Source organism: Marmota marmota, unplaced genomic scaffold (genome assembly GCF_001458135.2).
Source record: "Marmota marmota marmota unplaced genomic scaffold, marMar, whole genome shotgun sequence".
NCBI lineage: Eukaryota > Metazoa > Chordata > Mammalia > Rodentia > Sciuridae > Marmota > Marmota marmota.
In genome coordinates, this window is record NW_026000185.1 from 10,688,257 (window position 1) to 10,707,905 (window position 19,649).

A 19,649-nucleotide genomic window follows, 5' to 3' on the forward strand; every position below is an offset into this window, starting at 1 on the left:
GTTCCCGACGTGACACATAATAAACTGAGGTGAACTACAGTTACCCTGCTGTTCTGTGAACCAACACTGGGACTTCTCTGCGGTTGAAATCATTAGTTGGCTTTTGAGGTGGGCATTTGGAGAGTGATCTCGGGGTCTGGAGCCCCTCTGGCAGGTGTCTGGATTAGAGAGCAATCAGGCAATACAGATGAGGAGCCTTCAGAATGACGCTCTCCCCAAATGCTTCCAGGAAGCCTCTGAGGACAGGACTGAGCCCACGGAGGGGAGGGAGGCTGCAGGTGTGTGTGTGACTCTCAGTTCCCAGGGCTGAGGGGAGGGAATGAGAAGAGGGGAGTCTGGTGTCAACCCAGAGCCCTGACTCCTGAGGCACACAGGACAGGCTCAGCACTTCTCCCTCCCGCATGTCACTGTCCCTCTGCCCTGTGACGTCTGCCCATGGATGGCAGTGTCCAATCGTCGTTAGGCACCTGGCCTTGTTGTTGCACATCCTGAGGTTTGAATTCCAGCTCTGCCACTGACCGTGACCTCCAGGGCAAGTTACTGAGCCCGCGCAAGCTTCAGTTGTATCTTTGAATGGGAATCATGGTCCCTGTGCTTGAAAACAGTGTCAAGTGCTTAGAATAGAATAAACCCCCGTTTGAGTTTCCTACTTCAGAAAAACCACAGTGGAGTGGAGAGGAACGTTGACTCTCAGAAGCAAGGTTTATGTCTTAGAGGGTGAGTTTGTTTTAACAGGGAAAGTTCTGGAGAGAAGGGGCCTGGTTTTCAAGGAGGAGGTATCACTTGGTGCTCCCACTGAAGAGGCCCAGGTGGGATCCAGGCGCTGGCGTCCTGTGGGGGCTTCCTGCCCTCTCCTGGGGTGGGGCTGGCCTGGTCCGTGACAGATGGGGAGATTGGGGCCAGGCAGAGTCCTGAGGCGCACACAGCGGGCAGGCCCCAGCTCAGATCTGCGCAGCCGTGGAGTCCAGAGGCCGGCGCTGCCCCTGCATGGAAACTCCTTCAGGACGCTCCTGGCCACGGAGCCCCAGAGGGAATGAGCAGATAGAAAAGGAGAGAACGAGGCTCTGAGGCTCTGTAATGCGGGGCTCCTGTGCCACCGGCCAATCGGGACCCGAGGGCTTGGGGACCACCCACCCACCCAGGTGAGATAAGATCAACGGGGAACCTTGAAATGGAGGCTTGTGAAGAGGCAGAAGCACCCAGCACAGCTTCTACCCTGCCCTTGCCAGATGTCACCATGGATCAAGGAAGCCCGCAGCACACAGGGGAGCTGGGTAGAGACCCGCCTCCCCTCCTTACCCACGCAAACAGGCAGGGGCCGCACTAGTCCGGGTGTCGTGGGCAGGCTGGCCACTGCCCGATGAAGCCCTGCCAGTAACAGAGCCCACTGCTGGCTGAGAGCACCTGCAGGGGCAACTGGGTGGGAGAGCCGTGTCCCCTGCCCCTCTTCTGCAGGAAGAGGCAAGTGCCCAGAGGCTGGCAGCTGTTCTCTGGCTGGTATTGGAACCATGGCAAGATGTTTCCAGGGAAAAGTGGCATGGGCCTGGCATGGAAGCAGACTCCCTCCTCGCAGCCTCTGCACAAGTCCACGCTTGCAGCCAGGCAGGGCTCCTGGTCTCACGCTCTCCGGTCTGATATTTCCCTATGTTCTCACTTCTAAAAAGATCAGCATGAGGATCTCCTCATCTTGTGAATCAATAAAAATAACAAAGAGCTCTTTTTTTTGCCGTCCTCTCTTTTTGGACAAGAGTTATCTTATCTAAAACACGTGCATTTAAAATGACCCTTTCAGCTGGTGAACCTGTAGCCTTTTTCTGCAGGCCCAGTTGGCATGAAGAGCTTTCTCAAATTCAAGTTCAACGTCATGACTAGAAAAAGCAAGAAACTGAGACAGAAACAGACAAGTGGCTGAAGACAAACTGAACCGCTGTTACAGGGACCAGATAACCTGCAGCAGAGGGTGGCTGACCACCGGCAGAGACACGAACTGGCCTTCAGGGATTCTGTTCCCCTCCTCGACAACATCAGATGTACTGTTTACTCCATGGACCATGCAGGAAAGGACTTCAGGTGAAGTAATGAAACTTAAGTCATGAGATTAAATACAAAGCTCTCCCCCAAAAATTGAACTATTTTTAATACTCACTGGTTTCGTGAGCCAGGAGAGGGTGGCTCGGCTTTGGCAGCAACCAAGTGTCGGAGAGTTTTCAAACTGTCCACGTGGGAACTGCACCCACAGGATTGAGGAGGCCCCTCTTGCTGTTCAGCATTAATAACAGCTTTTTTTAGTATAGTACTGGGAGCTGAACCCAGAGATTCTCTACTACTGAGCTATATCCCCAGCCTTTTGAATTTATTGAGATAGGATATCACTAAATTGCCCAAGCAGACCTTGAATTTGAGATCCTCCTGCCTCAGCCTCCAGAGTCACTGGGATTACAAGCATGTGCCATCAAACCCATAAAATTGTGGCATATGGATAAGCAAAAATGAAGAGGAACTAGAATCTTGCACACATGGTGAGTCTCACAGCGTGCTGAGAAAGGCCTGCACCTCGGGTTATTGGTGTGCATGGGCACTAGGGCTCAAACCCAGGGCATGCTAGACAAGCTGGGCACTCCCACTAAACTACACCCCCAGCCCCTGTTTCTACCATCGTGAGTATGGACTCTCTGGTTCTGTTTCCATGAAGTTCTAGCAAAGGTTAATCTGTGGGGGAAAAAATGCACATCTGTGGTTGGTTGCTCCTAGGGGTGGGAGGGATTGGCTGGGAAGAGACAGAAGGAACAATGCTGGCCTCTCTAGAAAGCACTCCCCCAACTGCCAAGCTCCTCTCCAGATGAGTGGCAGGGGTTAGCCTGAGCAGGGAGCATGGTGCCTGCTCTCAGTGGGCTTCAGGGTGTGACTCACTTTCCTTACCTTAGGGCAAGGGCTTTCCGCCCCCTCCCACGTGAGACCTACCGAGCACAAGGGCACCAAATGGGCACGCTCCTCTCCATACAAATGCCACCCATAGTCTTTGGACAGTTGCCCTTCTTTTTCTTTTTAAAGAGAAGCATGGGGCATTACCTGTTCCTACCTGTAAGTTTAAAGGACACAGTTGCTCCATAAGCCTCTCCCAGATTCCTCAACTCACCGTCTTCCCCACTGACCTGTGAGCAGCAGCTGTGGAAGGGGTGGACAAAGGGGTGGCCAGGTCTGGTTTATAACTCTGTAGCTACAAAACTCCAGGGGAAGGGAGCGAGCCAGGAAGGAAGTTTGAGGCTTTCCACCAGGGACAAATCTTATACCCCTGAAGCTGCATAACACTATGGACTTCCACGTGTGTTGGGAAGACTCGGATTCCTCCCACCCTCCTAGGCCATGGCCAGTGACCGCCAGGGCTCAGGTCCAACAGGGGCGGTCTGACCCACAGAAGCAGGTGCAGGGGTTAGAGATAAAAAAAGAAAAAGAAGATCCTAAACACCTGGGTCAGTGGCCAGATCTCTTCAAAGGTAAGGAACACATCTATCTATGCACAGAGAGAATATGGCGTTCACTACTACAAGGAAAACAGAAATTACCAGGGTTTTATGAAAATTTCTTTAATTTTATCTTTTGGAAATACATTCTTTATCTTTATTTCCACAATACAAAAATGTTAAATATCTAACAATGATCTACTGAAAGCAGATCTACTGAGAGAGATCCAGGGTGTTTTGCTGCTGCTGCGATCTGTTCACATAACAGGCTGCTACATGTGGTTGATTTGCCATGAATTTCACTCACACACGTCCGCACACAGGCCACCGCACCCCAAACACAGACATACAAGCAGGAAAGACAGGCGAAGACACCGCAAAGCGCACACAGCACTATGTAAGAACAGAAATGACCTTTTACTTGGACACCCCTTAACAGAGGCTCAGATCTTCGGAAAAACAGCAGTTGGGCAGTCCCCACGCTCCTTCATGGGTCAATGCTGTCGGGCATCTTTCTGCCAGAAAGAGAGGCCCAAGTGCTTCCTGGTTTCAGGCAGCTATGGGGAAGCAGGGGCCCACAACCGCTCGCTGCAGCAGGACGCTGACCATGACCTGCAATGCCCTGCCACCTGGGCAGCAGAGGACCGAGGAGCACCTCTCCAAGCAGGAGTGCCGAACCCAGGCCATGACCAGAGGACCCGCAGGTCAGCTCTCTCACAGCCACCTCCCTCAGGTGAGTCCTGGACACCTGGTGGAGTTTGTGCCAGGAAAGGTGGCATGTGAGTACTAGATGATTAGCTGGTTAACGATGCACACATCCGTGACAGCCTACAACCGTGATGTTGTCAACAGTTAGTTTAGATTAAAAAAGGAAAAGGAGAAACATGGCCACAAAGATAAAAGCTGGTCTTTCAGGAGACACGGGGCTTCGACCCTCCCACACACGCTTTATTAAGGTAAGTACAGCATGGCTTCGAGGAGCCGCCGCTCTTCCTCAGGACAGCACCAGCAGTGTGCCCCTCGGGTCTTGGTTACCACGTGTCAGGAACTTCAAAGAGCTTGGCGGGGCTGTCTTCAGTGGTCCCTGGTAGGAAAGAGAAAAGAGTGTAAGTGGGGGCAAGCACCGAGGCAGCAGGTGGGGCCACTGTACAGTGCACACGGCTGCGAAGTGCATAGATGGGTCCTGACTGTGGAGCCCAGTGCCCAGCAAGTACAGGCAAAGCCACAGAAACGTCACAGTCACAGGAGGGCAGTGAACCCTCTGCTCTCCCGGCATGGCCGCCTGTTTACTGGTCTTACAGAAGATTTACAGTGGGCGGATGCGCAAAGCACCTCTCCCTTGTGCACGCACACTGCATTCTTTACTAGCACCATGCTGGGCACTTTCTTCATGTTATCTTCACAAAAGCCCACCACGGTGCTACTGTTTGATATCCGCTTGTTACAAAGGCAAGAACACACTCAGGGGCAGGGACATGACCGCTCTCGCACAGCTGAGAAGTGGCTGAGAGGAGGTGTGCACCCTTCCTCAGCATCAAGGTCCCTGCCGCTGCCCCAGGAGCCTGAGCTTCTCAGTTTGGTGGTGCAGCTGGTACTTGGGGGAGAAACCTCAGGGGCAGGACAGGGTGGAGGAAAGCCTGTCAGTGGGGTCCAGAGATTCGAAGACGGCAGGAGCAACTATAGCCTTTCCAAGGTCAACAGAGTTGGCTAAGGTCCTCCTCTGGGGTTGAAGAGATCTCTTCAGTTACCAAGTCTCACCCTGAGTCAGAGCCTTTCTTTCCCATCATGCCACTTTCTGCATCAGCAGTGGGGGCAGAGGAGGGCACAGAACAGGTGGGCTGGGCCAGGGCCATGCAGGCTCTGAAGCCCGGCCCCTGTACAGGGGCTGCCACGTGTGGCTGAACCATTCAACAGGGCGGCAGAGAACACCAGCAGAGCCTCTCTCCCAGCTGTTAATGCTCCCCTAAGGGAGAGTTGTCTTTGATAGTGCCTTAAATGCAGAGAGACTATTGAACACAGAGTGTCCCAAGAAGCAGGAGGGGGCTGCAGTCCACCATGGAGAGGCCTGAGAACGAGGAGGTCGAAGCGCATGCAATGACAGGAAGAGAATCCTTCCACGAGAACCCTCTCCCCATCACTACTGCAGTAGGACCCAGAGAGTCCGCATGAGGAGAGCAGGAAGGACAACCAGCAGTGCCTCGGCTTGGGTCTCTCGGCTGTGTGAACGTGCGTGTCCTGGGACCCCTGATGCAGCCAACAGGACTTCTCCTGAGAAGCAGAGATGAGCAGAGAGATGATCCATGTGAAGACTCACAAGCCAGTTAGCAAAGGAAAAAGATGAGTTTTTAAAAAGCGCCCTCTCGTCAGAACAATTAAACACACCATAGGTACCAGAGGACACATCAATAAGCACATCTTAAAAATTCACATATCAAAGAAACAATGCAGTAGCTGAGTAGCCATTCAGAGGAAAGCGCTACAGAGCCAAAAGTGGGGAACCCAAGTAAATTAAAACCAGCTGAGAAGGAAAAAGAAGACAAACTGCTAAAAGCAACTGTAGTGTAATCCTCACAATTTGCACCTGCTGTTAGTTGTGGCGTGTGTGAGTATGGCTGCAAGCCATGGCTCCCATGGGGGCACTCTGTGAGGACCGAGTCAGAAAGGACGGAAGGAGCAAAAGTTCTGGAGTGAGGCCAGGGCCCAACCACGCTCCAGCTGGGCTGCTCTGAACAAGTCTCACTGCCTCACCTGCATCAGGGACCGGCGTGCCTGTCACTCAAGGCTGCTACACAGCAAAGCAAGGGGTTTTCTTTTTGGTACTGGGGATTGAACCCAAGGACACTCGACCACTGAGCCACACCCCCAGCCTTATTTTGTATGTCATTTAGAGACAGGGTCTTGCTGAGTTGCTTAGCGCTTCGTTTTTGCTAAGGCTGGCTTTGAGCTTGCAGTCCTCCTGCCTCAGCCTCCTAAGCTGCTGGGATTACAGGTGTGTGCCACCATGCCCAGCTAAAGGTAGGCTTTTTTTAAAAAAATATTTTTTAGTTGTCAATGGACCTTTATTTCATTTATTATATGTGGTGCTGAGGATCAAACCCATTGCCTCACACATGTGAGGCAAGTGCATTGCCGCTGAGCCATACCACAGCCCAAAGGTAGGTTTTCAATGAACATTAGGTCCCTTCCCCTTGTGGAGAAAGTGGTCCAACATTTAACATGGCTGTGTCCCAGGAAACTGACAGCCAGCAGTCAAAAACAGGCTAGTTTTCTTTGCCTAAAGGAGACCCAGACCAAAGAGCTGAAGGTCACTGTGTGTTCTTTCCAGAACCTTCCAGAAAAGGAGAGCCACAGATTAACAAGGGATCTATCTCAGAGCTAGTGCGTGAGGCGCGACAGTCAGTTTTCTAGAAATCACATTTTCATAGCCCTGTTTTATTTAGAGTGCAAAGAATCATTTAGAAATCGTTTTTCTTTTAGCAGATACTGAAGGGCATCTGCCTCCCACTATTAGTGGACCTTACTCCACATCGCGCATTATATACAAGATTAACACAGGCCATATATTTAAATATAAAGCCTGAAACTAGAAAACTACTGTGAGAAAACATTGGAAACATCTTTGCAACTGAGAGTTGTGCACAGATTTAATGAACTTTGGAGCCAGACAGCCCTGCACATGCGTGCTTCATGGTTTGACTTCGTAACCCCATGAGCCTCTCAGTTCCCTCCCTGTGAATGGGGAATAATGACCTCTGCACGTTATAATGTCTTACTGTGTGTCCATATGGACTACCCAGGACAATAAAGATCTGGCACCAGAAAGGATAATCTAAGAAAAACCCTGATACACTGTACTACATGAAACTTAAATTCTACTTTTTGAAAGACACTGTTAAAGAATGAAAAGCCTGGAAGAAAACATCTGGAAAACATTCAAGAAAACTGGTATCCAGAATCTATAAAGAACACTTAAAAGTTAGAAGAAAGCAAACAACCCAATGGAAAAGACGGGTCAAAGATCTGAACAGACATTTCACCAAAGACACGAGACGTGGATGGCCATCATGGAAGAAGATGCTAAGTCAGTCATTAGGGAAGTACAAACCAAAGCCGCACACGGGGCCATCACACGCCCATCAGAATGCCTAAAAAGCAACCAAAAAAGGGCAGTGCTGAGGACTGGTGGCTGAACCCCGGTACCCGGATGGTGGAAAGGCAAAATGGTGCAGCCACTTGGAAAACTGTGTGTCAGCTTCTTACAAAGTTAATATACAGTTACCATGTGATCCAGCAATTCCGCTTTTGGGTATTTAGGTATTTAGCCAAAGGAAATGAAAGCTTAGTTCATACAAAAACCTGTGGGCAGATGAGTAGAGGCACTTAATTCTTAGTTGCCAAAAAACTGGCAAGGAACTGCATGTCTTTCCACCGGGGAAGGGTAGCAAACAGCAACGCATCCTTAAGATGGAGTCAGACTCAGGAATGGAGTAACGATGCACACTACAGCACGGGTCTCAGATGCGCCTGCTAAATCAAAGAAGCTGAAGGAAGAGAAGAAAAGGCTGCCTCCTGTGTGACTCCTCGGGAGGCAGCACCACGTGGCAGCCCGCCAACCAGTGTTGCCAGGTCTTGGGGTCTAGGTAAGGGCTGGCTACAGGGGACTGGGGAATTCCTGGAATGACAGACCTGCTCTGGATCTCAAGCACAGCAGCAGTCACATGATATACACATCGTGCAAACTCATCCAACTGCATCCCTGCAAGGGATGACTTGACAGCAGTGCAGGAGATGACTCCTGGGCCCCACGCATGGTAGGCAAGTGTTTCCCACTGAGCCACAATCCCCAGTCCTTAAAAGCTGTGACTCTTATTAGATACAAAATATCTTAATAAACAGACCCTGTTAGGAATGATGTTTAAGAGGAGCCAGCAGGGATTTGGGGGAGGCTACTTGGGAAGCACTAGAGCCCTCGAAGGTAGAGACCAGCCTGAGCAATGTAGCAAGATCCCATCTCAAAAAACAAACAAAAAAATCAAGTGTCTTAATATGAAATGTTATATTAAAATTAAGATTATTTGACCAAGATTTTCTAACAGGGAAAAAACGGGGTACATACTGTAGAATGGGACACTCAGCAAAACCACAGGTGAGTCCAACCACTTGTTATGGAAGATCCTCTGGGGAGCCACACACGTTTTCAACAAGGAGATGCTCAAGAGGGAGAAACGGGTAGGCTTTCCATGCTGAGAAGGCAGGCGGTGAAGGGAAGCTTTCATAAGTTGCCAGGGGGACCAGAGGACTCAGACCTGCACACAGCAGGCTGTCTTGCAAGCCCAGCACCCACCTCCTGTGCCATGTGTAAGCTGAAAACTTTTTTTTTTGTGGTACTAGCAATGGAACCCAGGGCTTCACACATGCTAGGCAAGTGCTTTACCACTGAGTCACTACCCCCCCCCGCCCCCAGCCCTTTTAGTGTTTCATTTTTGAGATACAGTCTTGCTAAGTTGCCCAGGCTGTCCTTGAACTTGTGATCCTCCTGCCTTAGCTTCCCAGTACCTGGGATTACAGGTGTGCATCACGGCCCCTGGATGAAACTACATTTTAACATAGCTATATTAAAAGGTTCCTTGGAGGTAGCTGGATGTCTGCAGCCTGGCCTCTCAGATGACTTGTCAGCTACAACTGTAGATGTCATTTTTTACTTTAATGAGACCTGTAATAGCATGAGAAGACTGCTACTCTAAGTAGATTCCCAATTTTTATACTGTAACCCTAAGGGTTTAAGCTTGAAAAGTTAACAGGATTAGTCAAGACTCCAACAGAACTCATGGTTCTTGGCAAACATGTAAAGGTCTGATGCGCTGTGTTTCAAAGTCGGGGGGGGGGGGCATGGGGTGCAGGAAAGACCTGGCTCAGTGTCTCTGTGCAAGACAGGGAATGACCATGGATGTCAGTGGGTGCTCCTATGGGCCACCTCTGTAGACACTCTAACTAGGTGCTGCTGGAGCCTCCAGCTAGTGGACTGCCGTACATGTTTTGAGAATAGTCAGCTCAGGCAGCATCTGCCCACCATGGTGGCTTTGACTTCCTGGAGAGGAAAGGGAGAACTGAGGCTGAGGTTTCTCTGGGCCCTGGCAACACCAAACATAGCAGAACAAGCATGTTATGGAAACCCATCATTTAACTTGACCTGGGAAAGCGACCACATTTCCCAGACAGTTCATTCCAGCATAAATGGCATGCAGTCCTCACCTTTACATACCAATAGAGAACATATCTAACACTGCTCAGAGGGGCAGCGGCTGGCACTACCAATCACCACTCATCACGATAGACACAAGGGGGAGACCTGCACTGACATTTGCTTTTTGAGAACACAATTGAAACAACCACATTTGAGAGAAAAGTATTTGCTGAGCATATAATAAATATATAATAGATATTTTTTTTTTTTAAATTTTTTAATACTTATTTATTAGTTTTCGGCAGACACAACATCTTTGTTTGTATGTGGTGCTGAGGATCGAACCCGGGCCGCATGCACGCCAGGCGAGCGTGATACGGCTTGAGCCACATCCCAGCCCCTATAATAGATATTTAATAGAAGTCCCCAAAAGGAACTGGTCATCTGGGCTTTTACGGGGCAACTTTATCATGTGGAAGTCCAGGCTGGCTGGTCTGTGATGCAGAAGAGCTGCAAGGAGTACTCACCTATTTAGAGATTTGGTCTCCTCTACATCTGGATAAATCTGACCCCCCACAGAGCCACGCAGGGTGTGAGCTCTGGAGCCAGACAGCCCTGCAAGTTTGAGCTTGGTGGTTTGACTCTGCAAGTTGCAATACTCTGAGCCTCACTTTCCTCTCTGTACCTGGGCAATAATGACCTCTAGGCCTTGTTGTGTGTTTATAAGGATACCCAAGATAATAAAGGATGCTTCTACCACATTATCTAGCACATAATATAAACCCAATAAATGGTCATTTCTCTACTTAGGTCATTTTGTTATCTGCAAAGGGGTCTAGTCACTAACTCTGTGCAGCTTACACATCAGAATGTCTAAGAATATGACACTTTTGTGTGACATTTCCTGAGCTGAATTGCCTCAGGATTGCTACAGCACACCACATTCCATGGTCCTTGCCTTTGCTTATTCCTTGGAAAATCAGAAATCCCCACAGGTGGGTCCTGTCCACTTTCCCTCTCGTGTCCTCCACACCTAACACCCTGGTGAGCCACCTGAGACCCTCAGCTTGCTCCCTGAGTACTGAAGCTCATAGCCAAGGCTCAGGCCACTTTCATTAGACACTCTGTGCAGCTCCTGAGCATGGCCTCCCATCCCTGGTACACTCCAAATACCTCTACAGGTGTAACATGGACCTCACTGGAGACTGGGGTCATAGCTTAGTGGTACCGTAACTGCCTAGAGAGTGTGAGGCACTGTGTTCAACCCTCAGCACCACATAAAAATAAAAAAGACCTCACCGGGGACAAGTGTGTGCCCACTCACAGGCCTTCCAGTCAAGGAACTGAGCGAGCAAGCCTGGTTGAGTCACAGGTCTGTCCTCTGCGTCCTGCGGAGATGCTTAAAACAAATCAGGGAGGGGCCACTCAACGTCCACTTGCACCGTCCAAAGGCCACTCTGGGTGGATGGTGCTCCAGAAGAAAACCCAGTCATCCCAAGCTCTCTTGCTCAATCTCCCTTGCTCTTTCCCTTTCAGCAGTACTGACGAAGATGTACAAAATCTATAATTTTTTTTTAAGCTCAAATCTTTTGTGAGTGACAGCTTTACTGTCAATGGGAAGGGGGAAAAACCCTATTTTATTACAGTATTATAAGTTCAAAACCCTAAATAACTTATAGAAAGTTTTTACTTAAAATGATAAAAACTATAAAAGAGACTAATCTATTAATTCATTCTATTATTGAGTATTTTAATATTTTTAAAATTATGGTGGTATAGAAAAACAAAAGGCTTAGAGCTGGGGTGTGGCTCAGCGGTAGAGCCTTGCCTAGCAAGTTTGGGGTTCTGGGTTTGATCCTAATCACCACATAAAAAAATTAATAAACAAAATAAAGGTATTTGTCCATCTACAACTAAAAAAAAATTAAAAAAAATAAAAGAAAAAACAAAAGGCTGTGACTAAGAAAAGAGAAACTGAACAATGCATGAGGAATGGAGCTACCAAGGACTGGAACAAGGGCAAGACTTGCTCAGGGTGGTCTCTAAAGGCCAGGCTACCATTTAATGCATGACTTTTTTGATACAGCACGGCAGTGGTAACGAGGTACCAAATCTGAAGATCACAGAGCTATAGATTAAAAGCTTCTCAAAACTCATTTGAGGGAAAGGAGGGGAGGCAAGTAAAGGGTGAGGCCCAGGTTCAAGGGAACTGCTAAAATATATAGTCGAGGCCTCAACCAAGAGTTTTTCTGTTAAAACTAAGCTTCAGCCTAATGTATAAAAAATATGCAATACTTCTGCTGCTTCTGTGACTTCATTAATATCAATGAGGCTCAGAAAGCTCACTGTAGTCAGATCAGGCCATGTGCAAAAAAGGAATTAATTAAAACAAAGGGAATTCTTAGCGTGGGTATGCGTCAAGTTCCAGCGCCTGACTCTGCCTTCCTTTGATTTGACTGTTAGAGCTGCTAACCAGGGCAACTGTCATCATGAGACAAAGGAGAATGATAATTGTGTCTAGGCCACATCTCTCTTACCCTGAGTACACAACAAGGTCCCCGCAAGACAGGTCAAGGGCTCCATGACCTTGGACAAGTCACATACCCTTTGGGTCTCTGTTTTCTTAATTGTAACATGGACAATGAGTACCTCACAGATTTCAAAGGAAGAGTATCAGGCAGGCCATGGGGAAGTAGTGTCTGCGGCTCCTGTCACTGCTGCCTGACCATGTCCCTCAGCAGCAGGGAATGGCTGACAAGAAGCTGCTCCAGGCCCTTCCTTTAGCCTGTGTAGGGTCTGTGTGCCCCAGAGTGTGTTAGGATGTGGCCCTGGAGGGTCTGGGGTGGAGAGGATCTGGGGTGAGGCTCTGGCAGGCTGGTTCTCCTGGGCTCTGCTTCTTGCAGCTGCAGTTTCTGAGAGCTTCTTACCACCTGGAGCCAGGCAGACATCTGTATCACTAACCCCGGGACGATGATTCCTCACCTCTGTGTGGTGAAAATCAAGTGAGGAGAGAAGGCGGCTATTACAGTGTCTGGCGCGGAGTGGGCTCTCGACACGTGCCGATTTCCTATTTCCTGGCTTCTTATATAATTCTGCTTATGAGAGAAATCCAGGTTGCCTGCGGCTCTGCTGGGGAGAGTGTAAACTCTGCTGCTGAAGAACACACGTGGGAGTAGGCTCTATGCAAATTCAAGTCACATTTTAAACACTGAGGCTACGCTAAACACATCAGCAAAATCTCTAAACCACGGGAAGTGAGGTTATCAAAACGGACTTTAATGAGACCTCACCAGAGCTTTTTAGGGTTCCTCATATTAGAATACATTGCCCCTAAAAATTCCCGATCCAGTGGAAGACGACATGGCTTTGCATCAAGTGAAGTTTTACTATCCTTTCCCCCCAATCACAGGTTTCTAGAGCAGTTAAGGAGCACACAACCCTGGGGTTTCAGCAAGATCCCACACACACCTGCTGGAGAAAGCTCCTTCTTCATTCTTTTTAATTTCTTGGCCTTTTTTCTTCCCTCTGAGAGGGACTCTGCACAGGAATCTGTCTGCTCAAGCTCAGAGTCCGAAATCTCCCCCGATACTCTGTCTTCTCCTGGACCAGGACTCAGATTTCTCTTTCCAACTCTGCTGGTAGCTGAAAAGCTGAAATGCAAAAAGTGGGACAACACGAAAGGTGTTAAGAGGAGCAGGAAGACCAGCCGTGAACATACCTCAGCACTGAATCCTTGAACAACAAACCAGCAATCGGCAACTGCTGCCTGCGTGGGAAAATCCCAGGAACTCGGTAAAGGTCAGTCAGGAGCAAGCTCTGCGCTGCTACGCTGTACACAGGTACACACAGATCTAAGCTGTTCTTAATGGCAAAGCTACTGTAGCAGAAGAGTAGAACAGGAGAGGAGAGCTGCCTAACAGAACAGTTTTGATTTCCTGAAACCAGAAGGCAGCAGGTTTATCTTCAGGACAAGTGGGAAGACAGAGCAGGACTGAAGAATTTTCCTGTCCACCTGCTCTCACCCCGCTGGAAACCGGAACAGTCACAAAACACCTCACCTTCACGCAATTCTATTCTCTCCCAAAAGGTTGGCTTGTTAAACGTATAATTAAACCTGGCATCATTTTTTAAGCTTTATAGGATTTGACATAGTAAATTAAATCAGATTATATATTCTGATTTTCTTTAAGAAAATATGTTTCCTGAAATATAACTTGATAAAATAGTCCAAACGGGCAGGGAGTCCTGTCTCTTCTAAATGGGTCCTGTAAATAGATTTTTTTATTAAGAAAATCGATTTGTTTTGTTTGTTTAAGTGCAAATTACTCCATTTGACCAGAGAGAGGGGCACAGGATGAGAGAAAGGGAGAAGATGAACACACTCCTATCAGCTTCCCTAGGAAGTGAGTCCTTAAAAGCATTCCCCACGACAACGCCACCATCCAGTTGCTCCAGGTTACTCCCATACTGGCATCTTCTCTGAACTTGACAGTGCACTTCTGTGAAGAAGAGGAGAAAATTATTTCCCTGGTTCTTCTTCTAAGCTACAGGAAGCAGAAGAGAGGCTGAGGCGCACGGCCCTCTGTAGGCTGGCCAGGCTTTATGTGTCCCTGCTTTATAGCCATTTTCTTGAGGGGCTATGAAGAAAATGGCAATATCTGTGGGGAATGGAGGGACTGTTAAAAATTCATGCTAAAGTTTACTGCTGAAAACCTGATAATGCCTTCAAAAAGGTGTTCTACAGATCAAAGTTTAGCTGATTTTAGAAAATGTAGAAAGCTCAGAAGGGGTAAGTAAGAAAACAACATGGACTCACTCTTCTTCTTCAAAGGGGAAGAGGCATAAAAATTCCTCTGGATTGTAAATTCTGGAACCTAGTGGCTGCTGGGACATATATTTATTTATTTTTGGTACTGGGGATTCAACCCAGGAGCACATAACCACTGAACCATATCCCTAGTCCTTTATTTTTTTATTGTGAGACAGGATCTTATTAAGTTGCTTGGGGCCTCAGTAAGTTGCTGATGCTAGTCTTGAACTTGTGGTTCCTGCTTCAGCCTGCCAAGTTGCTGGGATTACAGATGTGCGCCATCGTGCCTGGCCTGCTGAGACATATATATTTAATGAAAACTCAGAAACATTGGCATTAAAAATATTTAATGAAATACGAAGTCTAGAAATAGCCCAAATGCATGCAGAAATCTATGCATGATAAAGGTGGTATCTTGAATTACTGGGGCAAAGATGAACTTCTTTACCATTGATGATAGGATAAGTGGGAAAGATTAGGCCAATGCTTCACACCATGCAGAAGGGTAAGTGCACAAGGGGTCAGCTATCTAGACATGAGAGCTGACATGAAAAACTTAACTATACAAGTTCTAAAACTTGGGTTAATTCCTCCAGTCAAGTTTAGGAGAGGATTTTTTTTTCTTTTCTTGCTTTTTTTTTTTTTTAATCAAGCCCAGGGCCTCATGCATGCTAGGCAAGTGCTCTACCACTGAGCTAATTTCTCAGCCCTAGAAAAAAAATTTTTAATACTGTGACTCATAATTCATAAATTTGACTTCATAAATGTAAAAATCTTTTTCATGGCAGTAATGAGCAAAGTAAAAAAGACAAATGACAAAGCAGGAGAAAATAATGGCAACATATGTCACAGACAAAGGGTTGATGTCTCTAACATATATGTAACTCAAAACTGAAGAGACTGAATACTCCATAGAAAAACGAGAAAGCTATGAACAAACAACTCACTCCACTCTTACATGTACATGCACACAAGCACAGACACTTCTTAAATATGTGAAAAGATGTTCACTTCCATTCATGATGCATAATATGGTTTCTCACCCACTAGATTAGCAAAAATATCCAGTCTTGCTGATATACTGTGAGAGAGACTGGGGAAATGTGGCAATACTTACTAAAACCACATCTGCATATGTTTAGTAGTCCTGCTTCTAGGAATTGAAAAGATCCACCTCCAATAATGCAGAAACACAAAATGCAAGTACATATGTACATGTTATTTTTTACAGCATAACTTGTAACTGCAAAATATTGCAAAGTGACTAAATGTCTAAACATAGGAGACTGGGTGTATATATTATGGTATGTACAATCAATTATGTGCCAACAGTTACAAAAAAGAATGAAGACCTTAAGGAAGTGAGAATGAGGATGAAGTGATTTCCAATAAAAAAAATTGGAAAACCAAAGTACAAAAGAGCATCATATGGTACTGAGCAAATCAGTGAATGTGCTGATGTAGCTGGAATGCGGGAGGGCAAGGAGAACCCTGTGGGATGGATGGAACTGGAGACACAGGTTTGGGCTTGCGATTTCTGTAAGTATGTGTTTATATGTTCATATTTGTACATGTACACATACATGACTGTTCACACATGTATCTATAGGTATATATCCATACACATAGCTTACAGCTCTGTCCCCCAAGAGGAGTGAGAACCCAGTAGCAAGCAGTGTACCAAGTGTTCGATCTTAGTTTCTACTACCATCCCACTAAAATGGGACCAGGGTTCTTAAAGAAGTGGTTCATTCCAGGGTTGAGATGCTGTAAAATGAATTTGAAATATCTCATAATACCAAAAAGACACTTCAAGAAATGATGGGGCATGTCCCCGGAGTCCATGGAACTAGAATGAAAGGGCCCCCACTGGCCAAATCTAGGACAGTGTGAGCACCAAAACAATTAAAGGGCAATAAAAAATTCTGAACTACTGGGAAAAGAATGGGAACCTATGTATCTACATCAATACATATGGAAGGAAGGGAGGGAGGAAAGGCTAGAGGGAGGGATGAAGGGAGAGAGGGAAGGAGAGAGAGAGGAAGGGGAAGAAAGAATGGTGAGGGGAAGGGAGGAAAAGGAGGTGGAGAGAGTGCTGGTGTGTGTACCCCCACATGACTAATAATATACTATCAGACTATCAAAACAAGGCAGAAGATGTCCTGCCATTAACAAAAATGTCTTGTTCGATAAAACTCTGTCTCCAGCTGCCCAGGCCCTCAGCCCTGGAGGTGGATGCAGCCTTCTTCATTCCTCAAAGCCTGAGCCCTTGCTCCTCCAGTGGTCTGCCCTCTCACTCAACCAATACTCCACCAACACGGTGAGCACCTCCAGATACCCTGAACTCCTTCCTATTCCTTCCATGCCTACCTGTCACAGATCCAGCTTTCCTCACCCACTGACCCTGGGGGCCCACACTATCTCCCCCCCGGACACTTGCAATAGGGTCCCAAGTAGCCAGTCTCCCTTTCCCTTCTAATTCACTTTTTCAAATATTGCTGAAGTTCTTCCAAAGCAGAGGTTGGATTAAGATATTCCCAATTCTAAAGCTTCTACAGCTCTCTGCTACAAACCTAAATTCACACTGCTTGGCACTGCAGCCAGGATCCTCATCAGCTGGGTCCCAATCTGCTTTCCTCACCTTCCCTTCTACTGGGCACCAATACAGGCTAACCCAAGTGAATTCCACTGTGGGTTATCAGGCCCAATGCACCCACACTTCTGGTTACACTGTTACTGTTTCTGCTAGGACCCTTCTCTCTGCCAGCCTGCTCAAACACCACATCCTCCAAGAACGTTACCAGTCCCTGTCTAATATTTCTTTCCTTTCATGTTTCCCATAATGCTTTGCTTATTTGTCCTAAGGGACTTCAAGTCACTCATCCTTTTTGTTTATAATAGAAACTGGGAACAGCACAAATGTCCATCAAAAGGAGAATGGATAAACAAACTGGAGCATATTCATACAGAGAAATACAATTCAGCAATTAAAAAATAAGGAATTACTGATACATCCAACCATACGGATGAATTGCCAAAATATTCTGCTAAGTGAATGAAGCCTTCACAGAAAAGAGTGGGTATTGCACAATTCCATTTATTTGAAATTCCAGAAAAACTAAACTCATCTATGGAGAAAAAAATTTCAGAAGAATGGTGGGGGTGGGAGGGTAGGCAGGTTTGGACTGGTGGAACATGACAGAACTTTCTGGAATGATGTGAACGCTCTGTATCATTATAAGAGTGTGCTTTTGATCAAATCCACCCCTCGACATTAGATGGAGGGCTGGAAGTGAGTGTGGCCCAGTGGCAGAGCACTTGTCTAGAAGGCATGAGGCCTTGAGTTCAATTCCCAGGACCACCAACCTCTCCCCCTCCCCAAACCAAGCCAAACCAAAATAAATTAGGTAGGTATCTTATAGATGTGCAGACTGGTGGCTTGAATTTCAGCATTAATTGCAAATGATGATTTTGTAGGCACTTACTAGAGCACACTCTAACCACCACAGGTTACTGTGGTATTTGGGCTGGTAAGGCCCAAGCACCTGTAATGTTCCTCTCCACAAACTGAATGTCTACTTGGCACTATGCTAATGTGCCTTTGGGACATTACTGTTTTTATATAACTTTTAAGTTCACATAGCATTTATTGTAACACTTTTTCAGTTAATTTACAACGTATTTCTTAGTTCCTAATCTTAGTTCCTAATCAAATAAGAATCCTTTGCTTCTTGGGAAAGGCTACTGGCTATCAGGTATCCTGCCTAAGAAAGCCCTCAGATGTGTGTATCATTAGTGCATTTCACATGTTTGTGTATGTTTATAATGCTCCATACCAACAAAATTTGCTCAAGTACTATTCTCTAATAAAAGCTATGACTGCATGTCATAAAACTTAAGCACTTTTTAATAAAAAGTTTTTATTATACATTGGAAACTAGGCATATACATAATACTACCTTTACAAATGTGATTCTTTATGCATATTTAAGGTACTGCTATGTTGTATAGACGGATTTTAAATGCCAAGTTAAAATCAGAGAAAAGCAAAAGAACCTCCCATAAGTTCGAGCTCGTTCTACATGCAAATTATAATGCAGAGAGAGTTAGTTTATAGTGAACATGAAGTGTATTTTTAAATCCACTGTAAAAAGTAGTAAATGATTAAAAGATAAAATGCTACAGAAAACTTGGTATATCAAAATTAAATATTTAATCTTTGCTTTGTATTTTTGCTAAGTTAAGTGACTGACAACCACCAACCCAGTTTTGCAAGGGTGATCATCTCCACTAACCAGATTCTTTTAGTAAGGAAAAAAAAAAAAAGTTTGATTATAGACAGATCATATCCACACACTCCTACAAATCTCTTTGTCCATAAAACATCAAAAATATCTGGCTGCCACATGAAATTTTGGTCTCATGTACATGTACTGAAATTCACTCAACAGTTTAGACATCTTTGGAAATTGTATATAACCATGTAACTACTGTGACAATCAGATTTCCCTAAAAAGATTCCTTGTGCTGCTCAGCACTTAATCCATACACTGCAAACATTAACCCTAAGAACCACAGTAGCTTGCAGTCCTGTGGTTTTGCCTGTTCTCGAAGTTCATGTGAACAGTCACCCAGGACTCCATCTTTTCTGACTCTTTCCACTGGGCTTAGTACTCTGAGAGCAGCCACACTGCTCCAGGTACTGGGACTGCATCACTTTTATTGCTGAGTAGTGTTTCATGGTCTGGCTGTATCATGATTTGTTTTTTTTTTTATCAACTGATGGATATTTGGGCTGCTTTCAATGTTTTATTAAAAATAATGCTGCTATGAATAGTTATATGAAAGCTTTTCTGCAAATATATGTTTTTATCTCTCCAGGATAAACACCTAGATTTTATATCATCTGATTTCATTAAACAATGATACTCATGTATTTTCTCTTTGCATTTTTCTGTAAAACTCTTAAATACAAAGGACTGTAGCCTACATCAAATATTCAAATGCTGGAAACCACCAGTGAACATTATTGGATTCTATGACATAACATTTGGATGTACTAGCAAGGTTAATGGCACTCCACAGAATCATGTTTCAAAACTGCCAACTTAAGGGTTGCTTCCAAAATTTGTTACTTCTTGAAACAAAGTTCTCAGGATTTTTACAAGTTGTTCCAGTGTGTATGCATAAATGT

At 46.0% G+C, this 19,649-nt stretch overlaps 1 protein-coding gene across 3 annotated transcripts in view; it reads right to left on the bottom strand.

Annotated features, from left to right (window-relative positions):
- Nucleotides 1–3,568: 3,568 nt before the first annotated feature.
- Nucleotides 3,569–19,649, bottom strand: part of Parn (poly(A)-specific ribonuclease) — a 145,374-nt gene continuing 129,293 nt past the window's right edge. For all 3 annotated transcript variants that reach the window (XM_015491075.2, XM_015491073.2, XM_048789529.1), the window contains 2 exons: nucleotides 13,114–13,295; nucleotides 3,569–4,545 (listed from right to left, as the gene is read on the bottom strand). In XM_015491075.2, the coding sequence (XP_015346561.1) occupies nucleotides 4,493–4,545; nucleotides 13,114–13,295 (235 nt within the window). In that variant the 3' untranslated portion in view covers nucleotides 3,569–4,492. The remainder of the gene's footprint in view (nucleotides 4,546–13,113; nucleotides 13,296–19,649) is intronic.